This window comes from Bombus fervidus, chromosome 15 (assembly GCF_041682495.2).
Source record: "Bombus fervidus isolate BK054 chromosome 15, iyBomFerv1, whole genome shotgun sequence".
Classification (NCBI taxonomy): domain Eukaryota; kingdom Metazoa; phylum Arthropoda; class Insecta; order Hymenoptera; family Apidae; genus Bombus; species Bombus fervidus.
Genome location: NC_091531.1, coordinates 6,380,616 through 6,398,525, shown reverse-complemented (window position 1 = coordinate 6,398,525; position 17,910 = coordinate 6,380,616). Strand labels below are relative to the sequence as shown.

Sequence of the window (17,910 nt, the reverse complement as noted above, 5' to 3'; positions counted from 1 at the left end):
GCTCATAAGACTTTTCGAAAAAATTCCAATTTTTAATATATTGTTTGATATATTTGTTATCATTATTGAAATATAGTTATTAAACTTATGGAATTACACATGTTCTTTTTCATTAGAAACGTCAATAATGTTTAATTAAACATTCTGCTTTTATGGTATTTCTAATTTTAAGTCCTTTTTGTCAAAAAGCGTGCCTGTTAATAACAGCCTATGCTGTAAATATAATTAAAGCAGCGCAAATGGTGGAGAATCGTTCGAAACCGCGAAACATCATGTGATCCAATTTCGTCTCCATTTGGAAAAATTTTTTAATGATTCGCACCGAGAGTGCTCGCGGTACTTTGTTGCCTTAAAAAAAAGCATTAAGTGAATTTTAGTCGACGATGCTCTTAGAAACAATTTTCAGAGTATATAACTATAATGTGCACGAAGATAATAAAAAAAGTCGTTGCATTGCCTTGCTCAGTGCAATTTTATTTTAACGTCCGACCATGTGCGAAGTTACTCTCCTTAAAAGTTGGCTACCATGTATAATTCCGTTCTACTTGCCTGTGTCTGACTACACTCGATTACATTCTGAGAACGCTATATTCTGCCTATAAAATTCGTGTGATAGATTTTAGTTGATGATTGTGTCACAAACAATTTTTGTAATATACAACACATGGAGTATAAAAGATATAAACAAAGTATATTTTTACACGTACGATACTCACAAAGATTAAAAAGTAAATTGTTCCATTATCCTGTTTACTAATCTTATTTTATTATCTGTATATATGCTATAAAAATCTTAAAATGAATTTTCGCCAGAAATAATTATAATTAAAATATGCTTAAAGTTAACTAAAAATACAGATTATTACAATATTCCGCTTACAGCAATTTTATTGTAAAGTCTGACCATATACAAGATTATTTTTCTTAAAAACTGAATGTTACTATTATATATTGTATGTATATTTCTCTTCTATTTGCTATAATCTGACTATAGTTTATATTCTACTTAGAGATCGTGTCATTAAGTCAAATTTTGCAAGACCATTGCGCGTCTGAGCATGTACAGTTTAATTCTACTTATAGCATGTCTAGACAGACATAAAAGCTTTCTAATTTTATCCCGTTTTATTTCTATTCAATTTAACAAATATTTATGATAAAAGTGAAGTAACTTGACGTATCTGACTCATGTGATCGGTTCAAACACTGAGATTCATATGGTAAACATTGAGATGTCGTTCTATTAGCTAAAGCATTTTCCATAGTTGGACAAGGTTACAATATTTTTTTTATTTTTTATTTTTTTTTGACATTTTATGACATTTTTCTCCTAGTTCTGACAGGAAGAATGATATTCTATGAGTTTGACTGCGATCTTAAATTACTCGCTTCGTGTGGATGCATGTTTTAAAGAGAATTATGAAAAATGCCTTGAATAAAAAAAAAAAAAAAAGAAAAATAGGGAAAAAGCAGATATCGCGCTTTTCTATTGGATATTCAAGGGGATGCGGATGAAGAAGTGCGGGATGCTGGTCAGGACGTGCTGTAAATAAATCCATACCGGTGCAATATCGTTTCTTGCAGCGGCGACCTCGTTAAACGCGTAATGGATAACCAATAGCAGTCGGTAGATTAAAGGACTGATTCGAAATTGCGATCGTTGATCAGCTTAACGAGTCACGACATGCGAGAGGTCTCAAAGGCGTCTATCTATGGAATTGGCAAACGTTCTCTGTTTCCTTTCAGATATTTCCAAAAATATCCTGACCTGTATAGGTCTTTGCAAATTGCAAAAAGGAAAAAAAAAACTGTACTTGGAAAGCAGAACATTTTTCAAGGCCACTATCGATGAAGGAACTCTTGATATTCCTTTGCGAAATTTTTTGATCCACGAAAAATTTATAGAAACTGATTTGATATAAAAATCAAAATTATTTAACATTGATAATTCATTTAAAATCAAAATTGATTTGATACATAAATGAAAAGTATATAGCTAATTCATTAATAATTATTTCATTCCACAATGCAATTTACTTTTTCAGCTAAAAATTTGTACACTATTACGTTATTACGAATTAAAAGGAAAATTGCTAATTATTCGAACTTTAGAAAATGAGAAAAATTAAAGAAATTGCCCAGATGTGAAAGGAGCTTTATATTTCCAGGATTACCAATAAGAAAAATTATTTTTAAAAAATTCTGTTCCATTGTGACTCCCCATCTGTAATAAGCCATGGACGTATTTAAAATTAATAGAATAGAAAGTGGAATAACAATCAGCATTGCTTTGGATTATGGATACTGCGAAAAACAGACCCGAATAGGGAATTCCTTTGTCCCGGTTGTGCTGCAAGATGGAGGCCGTGATTGGCCGACTGGTAGCGAAGCACTTTCCTCAAAGAAACGTTCAGGTTCTGCTGAGTTAATTGTCCTCGAGCAGTTTCTCTACATCATTGGCTTGGCATCGGTGCCACTAGGTCATTTCACGGTTCGATTTCTCAAGGAAACGCCTTATGGTACTGTCAGCACTTCTATCGTCTGATCTACTGACTTCTGACTAGGGAATTTTATTCATGGCACGCACTGATGCATTGAAATTGTAATTCGATGAAATTTACAGATCTTTTTTCTTACATAAAAATGAAAAAAAGAAGAAGGAAAATTTATTTTCTGAGGCAAGTAGAAAAATATCAGACAAATGGTTCATACGACGAAAAAATAGCGTAGATACATCGACAAAGGGATTCGATCAATCACACCAGGTTCTATTTGACAGGAACCAGTTACCACTTTCAGCGGACTGTAAAAATATCCACGGGTCATCTATGTCCATTTTCATGCCTTAAAATACAGTGAGTAAATCAATGGATGGGTGCAACGAAGCGTAAACGAGTATCCATCGAACGAGATTTCATTCGCTGGCTGTTCTCAATCTGTCACGTGATTTATCTGTGACAATGGCGGCAGCAAAGTTAACACCATAGGGTCTCTGACCCCGCTAAGTTTTATTTTAATTTGACACATTTAACAGAATTTTAATTTGATAACTTCAAATTAGGCAATTTTACACCTCTCCTTAAATAAAGTTTCTAGAGAGCCGCTAAAAAAATTTATTTTTTACTTGGAATAAAAATCTCACTCCTACAAATATATTGAAAGTTTCGTTACTTCACGGATAGATTATGTACAAACTAACCTTCACAGGTTGGTTCATGACTGAGGAACGTCACCTGTGTTGCAATTTTTCGTTGCGTTTACGCATTTCGGTTCTTCCATACGATAATTCTACTGTCTGGCATGAAACACGTCTGGAACGATGATATAATTAGCGGTGAAACTGGAGCACACATTTCTGACGGCAGACAGAGTTGACGTCTACCTGGCTGTCTAATTATAACCTCGCGTATTTCGCCTTTTGTTTTTGTTTTCCCATTTTCTCTCGTTTTCCTTCTTTTACGACCGCATTACTTCATCTAATTGCTTCGCTGCTTATTACCTTCGGCGTTTCTTCTACCCTGTCCACGGTCTTAGTCGTTCTTGCTTCTGGTTGTTTGCTAAACAATTATCGTTTGAGGTTAGAGTTAACCTAACATTCACAATTCACATTGTTACACATGCGCATGATATTCACAATGTGAACTACAATGTTCACGAAACGTCGTAATTTTGTTTTTTTTGGACTCGGTTCTTTCTCGGGAGCCTGTTCGACCAAATAATGTTAAACAGAACATTGTCATGCGTGTAACAGGCTGAACTGCGATATCCTGAGCCGTGAAAGACTGTAACCTAACCTTGTTTTCCTCACTATACGAGGTATTTCAAAAATTGTGGTACAAATAGGAACTGAGTGGTAATGTATGACAAAATAAAACAAAATTAAGTTGAAAACTGAAGGTATTACACGTAAAGATACACTCTTCAGTTAAACAATATAGGAAATTTAGTCTTCCAAAATTTTTTTCTATAATTTGATCTTATTTGTTCAAAAGAAGCATACTCTTTTCAATTAGATCACAATTTCTAGGACACTCTGTATAATTCGAAGTATAAGGGTGATTTTATGCAAACTGTGAATGTTATAAAGCTTCGGAGGTTATTGTAGGTTAGGTTTTCTCGTTAAAGAACTGGAAGTGGTGAACGAAGCCACGTTGAGCAGCTTATTTCTGATTAACCATCGCGATTCTCCCTTAATTACGAATTAAAAACGAGCAGAAAAAGAGTAGAATAAAGGAGAATGCAATTTTCTGAAAGTTTCGCAAAAGGTTTTCTTGGGGGGACACCTGTTCTCGCTCGAAAGAACTTAGAACCTCGTTAGGAATTAATGTGAGAACTTGGAAGTTTTTCATCTATCATATTCATCCGGTAACACCTTAGTTGGCTTCTTTCATAAGTACCCTTCTTCAACAAAGTTGATATTCTGATGTAATCTTTAGGTTAGGTTAAAACTAAACTAACCTAATTTATATATTATTAACTTTGCTTTTTAACTGATATCAACCTTACTAATCAAATTATTTTTTAATATTACGACTATTTTCTTTGCAAATTTGTTGCGAGTACATCCACCGGAAGTCTCGCAAATCTTCAAAAGATATTTACACCTTTTTGGAGCAAAAAAATAGGTGCGTTTCACCTTGGCAAGCTCTTGGCGAACGTCTAGGTTAGGTCGTATCGCGCTTCTTCATGCAGAAGGCAGTTTAGTAGCCGGCGGCCCCGTTTATCGCCCGTTGCGGATGTACCAGCAGCCATAAATAAACAAATGAATCGCGCTTCATAAATTTCCTCGGTGCACGAATCCACTATCGAAGTTTGGTAAAAGGGTAGAATTCTCGCTTCCATGCCTTTCGAAATGAATGGCTTTGAACGAGCCTCATTTTGAACCATTAAAAGTTCGAAAAAGAACTTTAAAAGACCTTATGGCGAGTTTGGTATTAGTCTTGTATCATTTGACACATTTGTTGCTATGAAAATAGCCAAGAAGGCGCTACTATGTGAAAAAATATATCGGAAATATGGAATGAAATTTTTCTATCGCCTCTTCACACTGCACACATCTAAGCCAGGTTCTCATTAATTGAGATTTCTCCGAGAATATGCACTAAATTAGATTTTCGTCGAGAGCTTGGAGAACTTGTTTCATCGTGGTACTTCCAAGTTAACCTCTTTCAAACTTTTCACTGGGGTGGTTAATGTGCTGTCTGACGCCATGTTTGAAATCGTTCAACAGGAGCGAATCAGGAATCAGCGAATCCAGGGCAAATCAGTTAGTGCCAGATAATAGATGTTCACGAAAAAAAAATCTAAAGGAACATCGTAATCTATTTTGAACATTTCGAAGTTTGTTCCACAAAGGAGGATGGAACCTTTTGCAGGTACCGAGTTAACCCTTAAAAAAGTTCCTCTAAAGTGTGTTTTACGAGAGTGTACATGAGATAGGAGGTGGGATTCATAATTTTGGAGGTGCACAAAATTCACAGTGGTACGAAAATAAAATTTGCATGGCATCGAGAAACCTTTGAACAAGTTTTCTACCTAATAATCTTCGAAACTACTTGCCAAAATTTTCTTCTCTAAATATCGGAATTGCAATTTCTCTATAACGTTCTTAATTTTAATTTGTATTATACATTTTACGCTACTATGGTTTTTATCGAGTTAAATGTGAGGTTAAATTTGGGGAAGGTTAGGTTACAGTTGAATTGGATTTGGGAGAAATTTGGGTTAGATTACAGTTTAGGTTGCTTTACGTTGTTACTTAATTTTAATTTACTTGGTACTTGGTTACCTAATTTTAATTTATATCGTGCACGAGAATAACCACTAATGGCCTTCATCACGTTAAATATGAAATATCAAATAAAATTGTTGTGGTCAGCTATGATCCATGCCAGGATTAATAAAGCTTGATAAATTGCGGCAAGGTATACGCTTGATAGTTTGACGTCAGAAGGCTATCTAACCCAGGGAGTTGAACGATATGGATAGTGATACAATTAACAACAATATACTGCAGTTTGGAATTTCAGATTCAAAGAGACACCGCAGATGGAAGAGACAACATGCACTGCACGCATCAGTCGCCAACAAACAATCGCGTACAAGTTCATCTCTCTGAAAGACTCGACATCCAGGACTTAGATTGCGTCGTGGAAACGAATGGCAGAGACATTATTATTCACAAAAATTTCCTAATCTGTGATGTGCATCTTTCTTTCGGAAGATATAAGAATGAGCATAATATTGAAAGTAAAATTTCGGTACAAAGTATTACTTTAGAGGTTAGAAATCGTTTACGAATAACGATTGACCAATGAGCCTTAAAAATTATATATATTCTGTTCTCACAAGAATCCTTATTCCTTGTTTATTCTCGTCTATGATGTTTCCTAATCTCTCTATAAGCCTCTACAAGCCTTTTCTTGCTGAAACTATGAGCATGAACATTTTAGAAATCATTTAGAAGATTAAATATCAATACGAAATGTTGTTCTAGAGGTTAGGAATCGTTCACAAGTAATAATCGACATATTTTGTCCTCACGAGAATTCGTTTTGGTTTCCTTCTTAACCTTTAAACTATCTTTTCGTATAGAAATTTCAAGAACGATTGTTTTTGGACGCCATTTTCTATTTTTGAGTGAGCATTTACATGTAAACGAAACGCACTCGGTCATAAGTTTTATTGAAGCGAAATAAAAGTGTAAAATAGACAGAGAGGTTAGGTAGAAGTTTCATGAAAAAAAAAATCGCGTAAAGCTTTCGAAAAACTAGTCGGAACTGTACGAAACCGCGTACGTGTCCGTTATGACGGGAAATGCCGCGTCGCATACCGACGAACCACTTTTGTGGCTCGTTACCAAGTAACCGGAAAAATCGCGTCCCGACCCCATTGCGAGGGGGTAGCTGAAAGCTCGCGATTATTTCTTGCACGCTCGTGTGCATGCCCGAACGTCATCCGTGAAATTGCGAAACTTTCATCCGCTATTCTATCGCGCCGCCATCTCGCCTTTAATTGGCATTTTCATTTCGCGTGCATCCTACCTCCGCGATGGAAACGCACCAAAAACGACCGCTATAAAAACTTGCTCGACGGAGAAATTCCAAAACAGTTTTGATACTTAGAAAGTAAATTGCCAACTTAAACTTGATGCGATTTAACTCAAACTTAACCCCAATGTAACTGAAAATTGACCCAGATCAGTTCAATTTTAACCTAGCTTTTCCCAAATTTCATTCAACCTAACATAAACCTAAATTATTCTCAAGTTTAGCCAAATATAGTATAAATATAACCTTAACGCTAATCTATAGGCGTGGTCACCACGATCCAATTATTTTAAATGAAATTTTGCTTTTACTCATAGTCTAGATATAATCTAACCTAATTCAAACCTAACTTATAGCTGTGGCCACCATGGTCCAATTATTTGAAATAAATTTCTGGATTCTCTCGTATATTTGGTTACCAAAGTTATATTTAATATACAGATAAATCATTTATCATCAAATATTTAGCTGTATAGATTAAGGCAGTTTTCGAATTGAAAGATGTCAGAGAGCTTAAAATGTAACAGTTGATTTAAAATGCGATTTTGGAAATTCACAGGATTTGGATGCAGTAGAATGGGTCTGTGAGCGATCGGACAACGTTCAGGAATTCCATTAGCATCGTTGAACGCAAGGGGCATTTTCATAGACGCCACTTTCGGAGCGTGCCTTGAATAATTTATCTACGAGTACCTTTCACTGAGTGCACCTTTTTTTTCCTTGAACGATTATCCTTCCTGTTTACACCTTTGCACAATACTTCTTTTCTCTATTGCGTCCATGCTACTCTCTGGAACTACAGTGGCGTCTTTCACTCTATTTTCAGTCCACTGCTTTTTCTCCTTAAAAATAGCACCTCCCTAAATGGAACAGTCTGTTCTAAAAATTCTTTATTTAACATTTAGTAATCACTTTCGAAATATCTCAATACTCTCTCTTCTTTTATCATTTCTGATCAACTTCTTCGTTGCACAAGTTATTTCTTCAATCTAAAGTTCTGATTTTGAATAATTACTTACAAAATATTTCGATATTTATCTGTCTGTTTCGTCTATTTTTTATTTTATTATTCTTATAGACAATGTTGTCGTAGTTTTAAGAAATGAATTCTTGGTTTCGTACAAAATTGAGATAAACGTTTGAAAATGGCATCTGTGTGGTGAAAAGTTGCTAGAAATAAATGTTGATACGCTAGAATGTCCTGGTCGCGTGTTGGATAGGTGGTTTTCTGTTTGGCCGTGGTTTCCCCGGGGCAATATGGTTCTTAGCAAGTGACTAAGAGTGATGAGGTCGCGGGACGTAATTTTCTTCTTTCGCGTGGTTCTTTCTTTCCAGGGATATCGTGTGGAAGGACAAAAGACGCATGCTGCGCAGACGACGTCAGACGTCGCTGGATAATAAATCGATAATTCGCCTGTGCGACTTCCTAACCTTTCGAAAATCTATGAGGAACATTATCGAACCCATCCGCGAATTTTCATGTCAAATTTTCATTCGTATCCAATTATTCGATTCTAGGGATTTTTTTTCTTAAATTTGACCTCCCCATTTTTCTGTTGACTTTTCTCAATTTTGTATACTAGACCTCAATTTTTCTTTACGAAATAAGGAAATATTTAAAAAATTGGCCTTTTTTTAACGAAACAATAAAAACTGCAGTAATTTCTCGAGATAGTGAGAAACTAAAATTTTCAAATAAAAAATCTCCAGTCAAATAATTAAAACTGGGAAATGTTTCTAAACTTGATTAAAAGTGAATAAATTTAATTTTGTAAAATAGAAAGTAAAGGAAGGACACCGAAGTGCAGGCGTTTATTAATTAGACGAAGTCTAGGGAGTTTCGAAATGATGAATGTTGCCATTAATGTGTCCCTGGTAGAAAGAAAAGTTGACACCGTGAAATATGACTCAGCCAAATTTCAATTAGACTAGAACTTTGTGAGCTTGATTAAAAATTTTGTCGAGAGATTTCCACTAGTAACCTTAACATTTCTTTTCATTTTCAAATTTCAAGAGAAAGATGATCCTGTTTGTTATTTGTTAAATATTTTGATGGCATTTGGTTGCAGGAAAAATGAAGCTCGAATTGATGAACCGAGAAAAGGGCCTGGAGCTCTTCGGGAAATTTATACGAACGAAGAATGTGGACAGTCTTCAGGGTGACCAGAGGAAAACTGGACCGGAGTCACTGCATCCGACCGATTCCAAGCAGAAATTACAGGCAAGTATCTTCTCATACTAAGTCTCCATTCTCTTTTGAACTTTTTCAAACATAACCTCAAACAATCCAGCTGAAAACGGCTTCAATTCTGCCTCTTGAACTTTTGATATTGTAAATAACGATCCTAATTTTTCAGTAATTTCAATTATCTTAGCCCTCAGAAATGTATAAAAACATTTAAACTTGTATAGAACTAATATTAATTTATCCTACGATTCCTTTTTTTTCCATATAATAATCCTAATTGCTCTTTAAAATTATAATCGAATATTTTAATAGCTTTATGGAAGATTTTACCAAATATTAGTAGAAAGATACAAAGTGCCAATTTGTCTTATAGGGACTTTTTATTTTCCCTAGAAATACGATTCTTTCTGAAAGATTTCCCACTTGCACGGTTTCATACGATCCTCCAGCGAATCAGAAACTTTATTTATCTCATCGAATGGATGTTGGTTCGCGTAGGTAGGTACGCTCCGATAATAGACAAGGTGAAATAGAGTCGTGGAACAAATTTAACTCTCCTTTTTGTGCCGGGGAGCAATCTCCATGTTTCTTTCGACGACAAGCCGGCTGACATTAAGATTCTGGATTCTTGAGAGGAAGAAGCATCTGTGTACGTGTTATCCACCTGCACGTATCGATCCCTAGCTATTTTTAACAGGATTTTACAAGCCCTTGCGCTCGACTCCTACGCTACTTCAGATCTCCTGTTCTGGCTAGGTGATCAATCATCGCGATGATAGACCATGGGGAATTAATTTCTTTTCGCAATATGTTATGTCTTCGCTCCTACACATCATCTTTCCTGTCTGGCAAAATAGGGAAACAGATTACTGTCTTCATATATTAGGACGTTCGGAAATTGTTTCCCTCAATTTAGTTATTTTCTTTTCAGTAGAAGTTTGTGTCTGTTACTTGATTTTCTTTTTTTTTTTTTTTTATTTGAAAAATTGAGAAAGAGATTATTCTTTTCACGAATTGGGATTGTTTGAAATTATTTTCTGCGATTTAGTGAATTTTGTTTTTCTTTATCACTAGATATGGTGAGAAGACTTGTAAAAATTCTCTAGATATCTTCTAGAGTTTATTTTTCTTATTTTGAAAACAGTGGAAGAAAATAGTATTTTTACATTTTGGAGTTTCTTGCAGTCACTACAGTTTGATGAAAAAATTCTTGGATATCTACCAGTATATTTTCTCTTTTTTTAAGAAATTCGACAGACAATTTTCTAATGCCAATGATATAATTCTTCTACAGAGAACTCAATATATTACTGAATATTATATGTATATATAATATTGCATTAAATATTGAAAATAATATGAGATGCAATGTTCTATTAAATATTATATTAAAGGAAGATTATAAAACAGGTTATTAAACGAAAGTTTCTGTGCTACAGAAGTGCCTGACGACTCTGGACCTGACGTCCTTGGGGGTTGGCTCCTGCGTCGGGACAGGGATGTACCTAGTCGCGGGGATGGTGGCGCGCAGCGTCGCCGGGCCAGGCGTCGTCATCTCCTTCATAATCGCGGCCATTGCTTCCATCTTTTCCGGTAAGTCAGTTTACAAGAATTTGCAAAATTTATGCGAAATAGTAGAAGCCAAAAACTTAAACATCAAAAAGCAAAGAAAATGAGTATGAAACCATAAATTGCAAAAACGTACAATTCCACCAATCGGTATTTCAACAAAATCAGTTATTTTTAATTCCTTATTAATCTCGCTCATTTTTTCTTAATATTTCAAAATATGGACGATCTCGCTTGCTTCCAATGACAAAAGCATCTTGCAAATTTTCCGATATCTTGTCATTCGAAGTACAATTGTAAATACTGAAAAATTTAGCCAACATCCAGAAACAAAATATTGAAAATAAAATGAAATATTGTAAGATAAACATGGGCCTGTAATAACAAGTCCAAGGATTATGTGTTTTTCCCTCGAGATGAAGGATGTTTTAACCCTCTTGTGTGTTAGAGAAACGTTTGGGAAAAGTATGGCATCCGCAGCTGTGGGAGCAGTATGTCTTCATGGGAAGCGTTGTTTTACCATCGCTGCCGGCGAGAATTCTCGACCGTATTTATCGTCGGCTAGATACGCGGTCGGATTAGATTTACGGTGTTTGTGTGGTGGAAACCGTCGAGAACGGTCCAAGGTGGTAAAACATCACGTGATCCAATTCTGTTTCCACTTGGAAAGATTTTAAAGTGGCTCACGCCTATTGTACACGCAGTTCATCGTTGCCTTAGGGCGCGTTTACACCAGACGAATGAATGCTCGATCGCTCCCCACTCTAATGAAATTATCCTCGTTTAAACGGGGACTCGGGACAAAGATCAACAAATGCATATAATTCCTGATATATAATTTTTTTGAAAATCGATATCAGATGATTTGACGTGTTTAGAAGCTTGTTTATCAAATCTTTATAAAGAAACAAACTTAATAAGAAATAAAACGAATAAAATTATCTTTACGCATGTACAGATGGAGCTCTATCGTATAAATAGTGGGGAAATCGCATATCATCGTTTCCTTTTTGTCACTTAGAATTAATCAAAGATTTGCAAGCATACGCCATAAAAACATTCTTTCTCATTGCTCATTCTTTCTGTGCCGAGAACAATCGATGCTGTTTTCAAGCATTCGTAGAACATTCACAAGAATGCTTATTTTAAATCATAAAGTGAATTTTAGTCGATGACATTATTAGACAACTATAATATACGCGAAGATAATTAAAAGATAAATCGTCATATTGCCTTCCTTACGGGAATTTTATTTCCATGTCTGACCAAGTACGTAGTTACTCTCCTTAGAAGATGGCTGTTACGTATAATTCTGTTCTACTTGCTTCTGTCTGGTTACAGTCGATTATATTCTACTTGGAACGCTGTATTCCGCTTAGAAAATTCGTAAAATAGAATTTAGTCGACGTCCATGCCAGAAACAATTTTTCAAAAATAAATTCTTCCATTGTCCTGTTTAGTATAACTGTATTTTATGGTCTGTCTATATGCGAAGTTAATCCCCTTAACATCTTGTTTCACTTGTCCGTCTGATCACAGTCCGATCACAATTGGTGATATTCTACTTGGAACACTGTGTTGTACTTACCAAAATGTTGACACGAATTTTCAACAGAAATAATTGCAATTAAAACACACGTGTTAAGTTAATGAAAAATACAAATTATTATAATATTCTGCTTACCGCAATTTTATTCTAAAAGTCTGATTATACACAAAGTTATTCTCCTTAAAAACAGAATGCTACGTATAATTCTATTCTGCTTGCTATACTCGGGATATAGCTTATATTCTACTTACAAATCGTGTTATCATGTCACATCTTAAAAGACTTACAAATGTCTGACAATGTACAGTCTGCTTCTACTTATAGGCTGTCTAGACAGATATAGCCTGGCTACACTTTCCTTTGTCCGGCTGATGTATATCATGGGATTCTTTTTAACAATTGTCTACTTAGTTATAGGAATCGTCGTTTCTTTACGGTATAAAACAGAATCAACTAAAATTCTGTTTTTTTAATTATTTCATTTCAATTATTCTCTTTGAGTTTTCCTAATGGATTGAAATACAATTTTCCATAAAAATATATCAAAATGAACAAACTGAACAAATATTCGAAAATTTCAACGTTGTGGCATAGCACTCAGATTCGTTCCATAAATTTTGTAAAATCAAACTTCACAGAGCTTTTAAACTTATTTTCCACTTTGACGCCATACCATGAAAAAATATACTGACCTTGAAACCTCTACAATATTCTCGTAAATAGTCAGTCTAAACAATTTCATTTTATCCGATAAAATCTTTTACCACTTTCGTTGCAAAACTATTTTCTCCAAACTACAGTTGCACGACACGTGGTATATAATTGTATTATCCATTTTCTCATCTAACTTGTATCATCAAACCTTCCCTTGCCGCTGGAAAAATCCGTTTTCCTATTTTCCCTATATCAGGCCACCGGTCACGGAATAAAGTCCATGATCACCATGGTGCACGTGCTTCCATACATCTCTGTTTGCTGACACATATACGGCAGGACAGCTGCTATGGCTCGAGGCGAGTGGAAAAGAATGTCGGATTAGATTTACGGGCTGCACATCAGCCTTGCTTTCCTGTAACCAGACGCGTGAATCCCATAACTGTACGTGGATTGCTACGTGGCGATCTTACATAATACGTTTGTTTCTCAGTTCTCTATCGTATACAATAATAATGTATTATAAAAATATATGTACAATACATTGTATTATCTTTAAAATAGAAATATTTTTTATATGAAATATATTCTTTTTGATGTAAAGAAGATGCTTGGTGCTGCATCGATTAATTTTCATTTTCAATTTGTGAAAGTAAAAATATGAAATATGTTCAATTAATGGAAATACGTTGTATATAAAATACGTTGATTGATAAAATATGTTACAACAACACAGAAGACATTGCATTAATAAATTTTTATTTCCAACCTGTGGAAGTTAAAATATTTTCTATCTAAAATATGTTATATTATAAAATATTATATATCATATATAATATATAATATTCGGTCTAAAATATGTTAGTATCCTTTTCGAGGTAAAATATATTGTATCTTATCTTCTAAAGGTACAGCATATTGTATCTTCTTTTTTCTTGCATCAAAGAGAATATTTAGAGAAGATTTTTGAGTTTAAAGAAAACATACGATATGTTTGCTTTTTATATCGAAGAGAATACTAACATAATTTTATACAGAAAATACTTTTGCTTCCATAAATTTCCCACAAGTTAAACAAAAACACAAGCTAATTATTCATTCGTTATTCTTGCTATCACAGTGTTATTTTGTCCGATATTTGCCGAGTTAAAAACCAGTTTCCAGACCAAAGCTCCTACATCTGTCCCGATAGCGTAAATCCAAAATACCACGAAAATTGCACGTTGATATTCTCGCGAAATACGATGGTTCCAAATAAACGAATTAAACAAACACGTCGTAAGCGTGCTTAATTAACATGTCTGAAAATTATCCGCCGCCACACGTCGAGATTATCGGCGATGAAACGCGAATCGAACATTTTAATATTTGTTCGAGCGAGGTACCTGTCACGGTTAATGAAAAAAAAAAAAAAAAAAGAAAAAGTGAAAAATCAGGAAGGAAATTGACGCCGTGAGGCTAATTAATTTAAATCATTGCAGGTCGTACTCGCGCATCAATTAGCGGCCTTTAAACGCGTGAAGCTTTAATCAGTTGTTACATCAGAACGTGGCTGGTTGTCCGGTCGAATCAACCAACGGATTAAAACGTCGATAACTGACGTACGCCGGTGCCGACTGCTAATTTATCATGTCATATCGTTAATCGCCGCCTCTGCCTCATTATTCTGTTGATGTTTCTTTGGCTACTGTCCATCGATTTTTTTTTTTTTTTTTTTCGAACGCGAGTCAGAAGTTTCAGGAATTTTTTTGCTATTTTGGCGAAACAACAATAGCTTGACAAAGCTTGTTGATATTAATGAAAAAGGGTGAAACGGCTTTGAGAGCTTTTGTGATATTTTTCATTGGAAAATGTTTTCAGAGGAATTTTCAATACGGTACGAAAACTTTTGAAACTATTGAAAATGCAAACTTATTGGTTGGTTTACTTATTAGTATTTTCAGAATTCATTTTTTATATTTAGTTGAAATTAAGGTTGGGCAAATTTGTTGATATGGATGAAAAAAGAAAGAAAAAAGGAGTTTGGGAATTTGCGTGGTGCTTTTAATTTGGAAGAATTTTCACAACATTTTTCATATTTCATTGAAAAATATTCCGGCTACATTTTGTTCATTTTACGTAGAAATTATTTCAAGAAATTTTCTGGTATTTCGCTAAAATTATGGTTTGAACATTTTTGTTTTATATTATGGCAAAAATGGTTTTGGAAATTTTAGAGTTTTGGAAACTTTTTGGACATTTTACAGATAACTCGTACTGAGAAATTTGTCTATGTTATAGCAGAAAGGTCTTTGAGCGTTTTTAAAATATTCCGAATTGAGCGTGTTTGACACATGAAAAAGCATTATGATAATTTTAGGGTATTTTATCAACAATTCATATTGAGAAATTTTGTTACGTTTCAGTGAAAATGTGTTTGGGAATAAACAAATTTTTTCCTAGGGAAATATTCTGAGTATGTTTGTTATATTGTAATACAAAATACTTTTAGAAACTTTCCAATTATTTTACCAACAGCTTCTTACAAATTTTGTTATATCACATCAAAGGAAGTTTCGAGAATTTTTCTCGTATTCTCTATCGTGTTATCGTGGACAGAAATTGAAATCGTGTGACTATGCATTTGACCGGCCAGAAAGTTCAGTGGGGTTTTTATACGGTAGCCTCCTTTTACCAAACATAAAGAATTTTACTAAGAAATGTATGAAGCAAGTTAGATTGCAACCTTTGAAATTTTACGTTACATTCTGTCCAAACTAATATCTGCTCCTGTTGAAAATGACAACGTGGGTTCACGCTCGCCATCTATATGAAGACGCGCTAGTTACAATAAATAGTAACTAGAAAATAGTTCTAGATACAATCGATAGATTTAATCGATAGGTTTAAGATATTCTTTTGATTGTTATCCCTAGTCCATGTAAAAAAGTGCAATAAAGGTTTTTCGGTTCAGAACGGTATGATAGATTTATTCGAAGAATAAAATAATAGCTTTTGTGATCCTATCTCTAAATACAGAAATAACAACAGGTTATGGGCCCAGGTTCAATAATTAGTTATTATTTTATTGAAAATATTATTAATAGTAATAATATTGAGGAGCGCAGAAGATAACCTAAAAACCAAAAAAAGTGCGCGATCGATGATTCAGTGTTGAATATCATAAAGGCGCTTTATCGAATATATAATAAACGCTTACGTGATAATACAGTTATTAAAAGAATAATCCTGAAATGTGGCAGCAAGAAAAAAAAAAAAAAACAACAGCTCCTTTGTATTTTGTTTAACTGAACATGATGTTTCGTGTTGATGTTACAGGAGCATGTTACGCCGAGTTTGGAGTACGAGTGCCTCACACAACTGGCAGCGCTTACATGTACAGTTACGTGACCGTAGGCGAATTAATAGCATTCATTATTGGATGGAACATGATACTGGAGTACCTTATAGGTACGAGCGCGTGTGCCTGCGCTCTTAGCGCCTGCCTGGATGCCCTTACGAATGGAGCCGTTTCCGGAGCGATAGCCAACAGCGTGGGAACCATTTTCGGTGAGCTACTATCTCATTCAACCGTTTAACTACGTTCCTACCCCATCCGCTCACTATACCACGACTACAAAATGTACAGTGGAATCCGCTAATTATCATTATATTGGGACTTGCAATTTTCCATAATATTACACGGAGGATAAGCAAGTTCCATCATTGAAATGAATTTATTAAAAACGATTCTGACATTTGTATTTTTATTGTACGATTTGTATTTATCACGAACCGTACACGTAATACGTAACATTTACACATTTATGCTACGTTGCTGATGAACGACTGCTTTTAGAAACAACGCGGAATCTATTTGAAAAACTTATCGACAGTCGGTTATTTGCGTTTATTAGCTCCTGAATATGCATCATTCTCAGGGATAATGTTTTTCGAACGTTCCAACGACGCATACTGTTCGTGTTTGTCCCTGGTCGTTACATATTTCGAAAAGATGAAGTCTATACGATCTATTTACGTATTTTCGAAGAATTTTTGCCGAATTCATGAGAATCTATTTTTGAGTTTACGTACTCGTTGAGAACTTGCAAAAAAAAAAAAAATAAATAAATAAAAATGATAATGAGTACCGCTGTTAATTATTATGAGGCAACCCCTCACGACAAATTTCAAAATGAAATTTTCCCTCTGGGAAAAACGGTAAAGGCTGCCATTATAACTAATTGAAAAATAGTTTCACGTGAAAAGATGTTTAAAAGATACTATATTATACATTACTTGGTAAAAAGAGTTTCTTAAAGGAAACGGTTAGGAGATGGCATTATGACTCGCTGAAAAATTGAACCTGCGCTAAAAAGTACTAAGAGGTGGTACGCTATCGCTTCTAGGTAAAATGGTAAAAAGGTAGCCACAGTACTTTTATACAACCGGTCCGACAATTTTTTTTCGTGATCCATCAAAGGAGCTGAAATACACAGGCGAAAATGCATCTGAAGAGAATTTACATCGCGTACCAGCTCAAAGAAACTTTATTTGATAGTCTATTTCTTTTACTCACGCTCGTCGTGGTCGTTAATACGATGTTTCACAAGTGGCAGTGCTGCGAAGAGATTTTATGGCTGATCCGATAAATCGTTAGCTTATACTACTTGCACATGTACAGGATATCCAGAAATAATGGTACGATAGAAATGAGAGTAACTCTACGTTAAAAAGTAAATTGGAAATGTAGAATAAAGTTTTTTCATATGACGCTTCGTTTTCCGGAAAATCGAATCTGAAAAATTGTCGGCTATACTCAAACTTGGCTAATTTTCGATTGGACAGGATAAAATCATCGGCAGAAGGTTATCGTACGTGTAGAAATATGTCGAAAATGTAGAATGACATTTTTTCGTATG

The 17,910-nt window shown here is 34.7% G+C and overlaps 1 protein-coding gene across 5 annotated transcripts in view; it reads left to right on the top strand.

Moving 5' to 3' along the window:
• LOC139994875 (solute carrier family 7 member 14) overlaps positions 1–17,910 on the top strand; it is a 71,021-nt gene that overhangs the window by 23,429 nt on the left and 29,682 nt on the right. The window contains exons 1-4 of one of the 5 annotated variants that reach the window (XM_072017908.1): positions 8,651–8,802; positions 9,119–9,270; positions 10,677–10,830; positions 16,328–16,558. In XM_072017908.1, coding sequence (XP_071874009.1) covers positions 8,781–8,802; positions 9,119–9,270; positions 10,677–10,830; positions 16,328–16,558 — 559 coding nt within the window. In that variant the 5' untranslated portion in view covers positions 8,651–8,780. Of the gene's footprint in view, positions 1–8,650; positions 8,803–9,118; positions 9,271–10,676; positions 10,831–15,914; positions 16,245–16,327; positions 16,559–17,910 lie in introns of those variants that run through there. The other 4 variants (XM_072017909.1, XM_072017912.1, XM_072017911.1 and 1 more) reach the window with 4 other exon arrangements.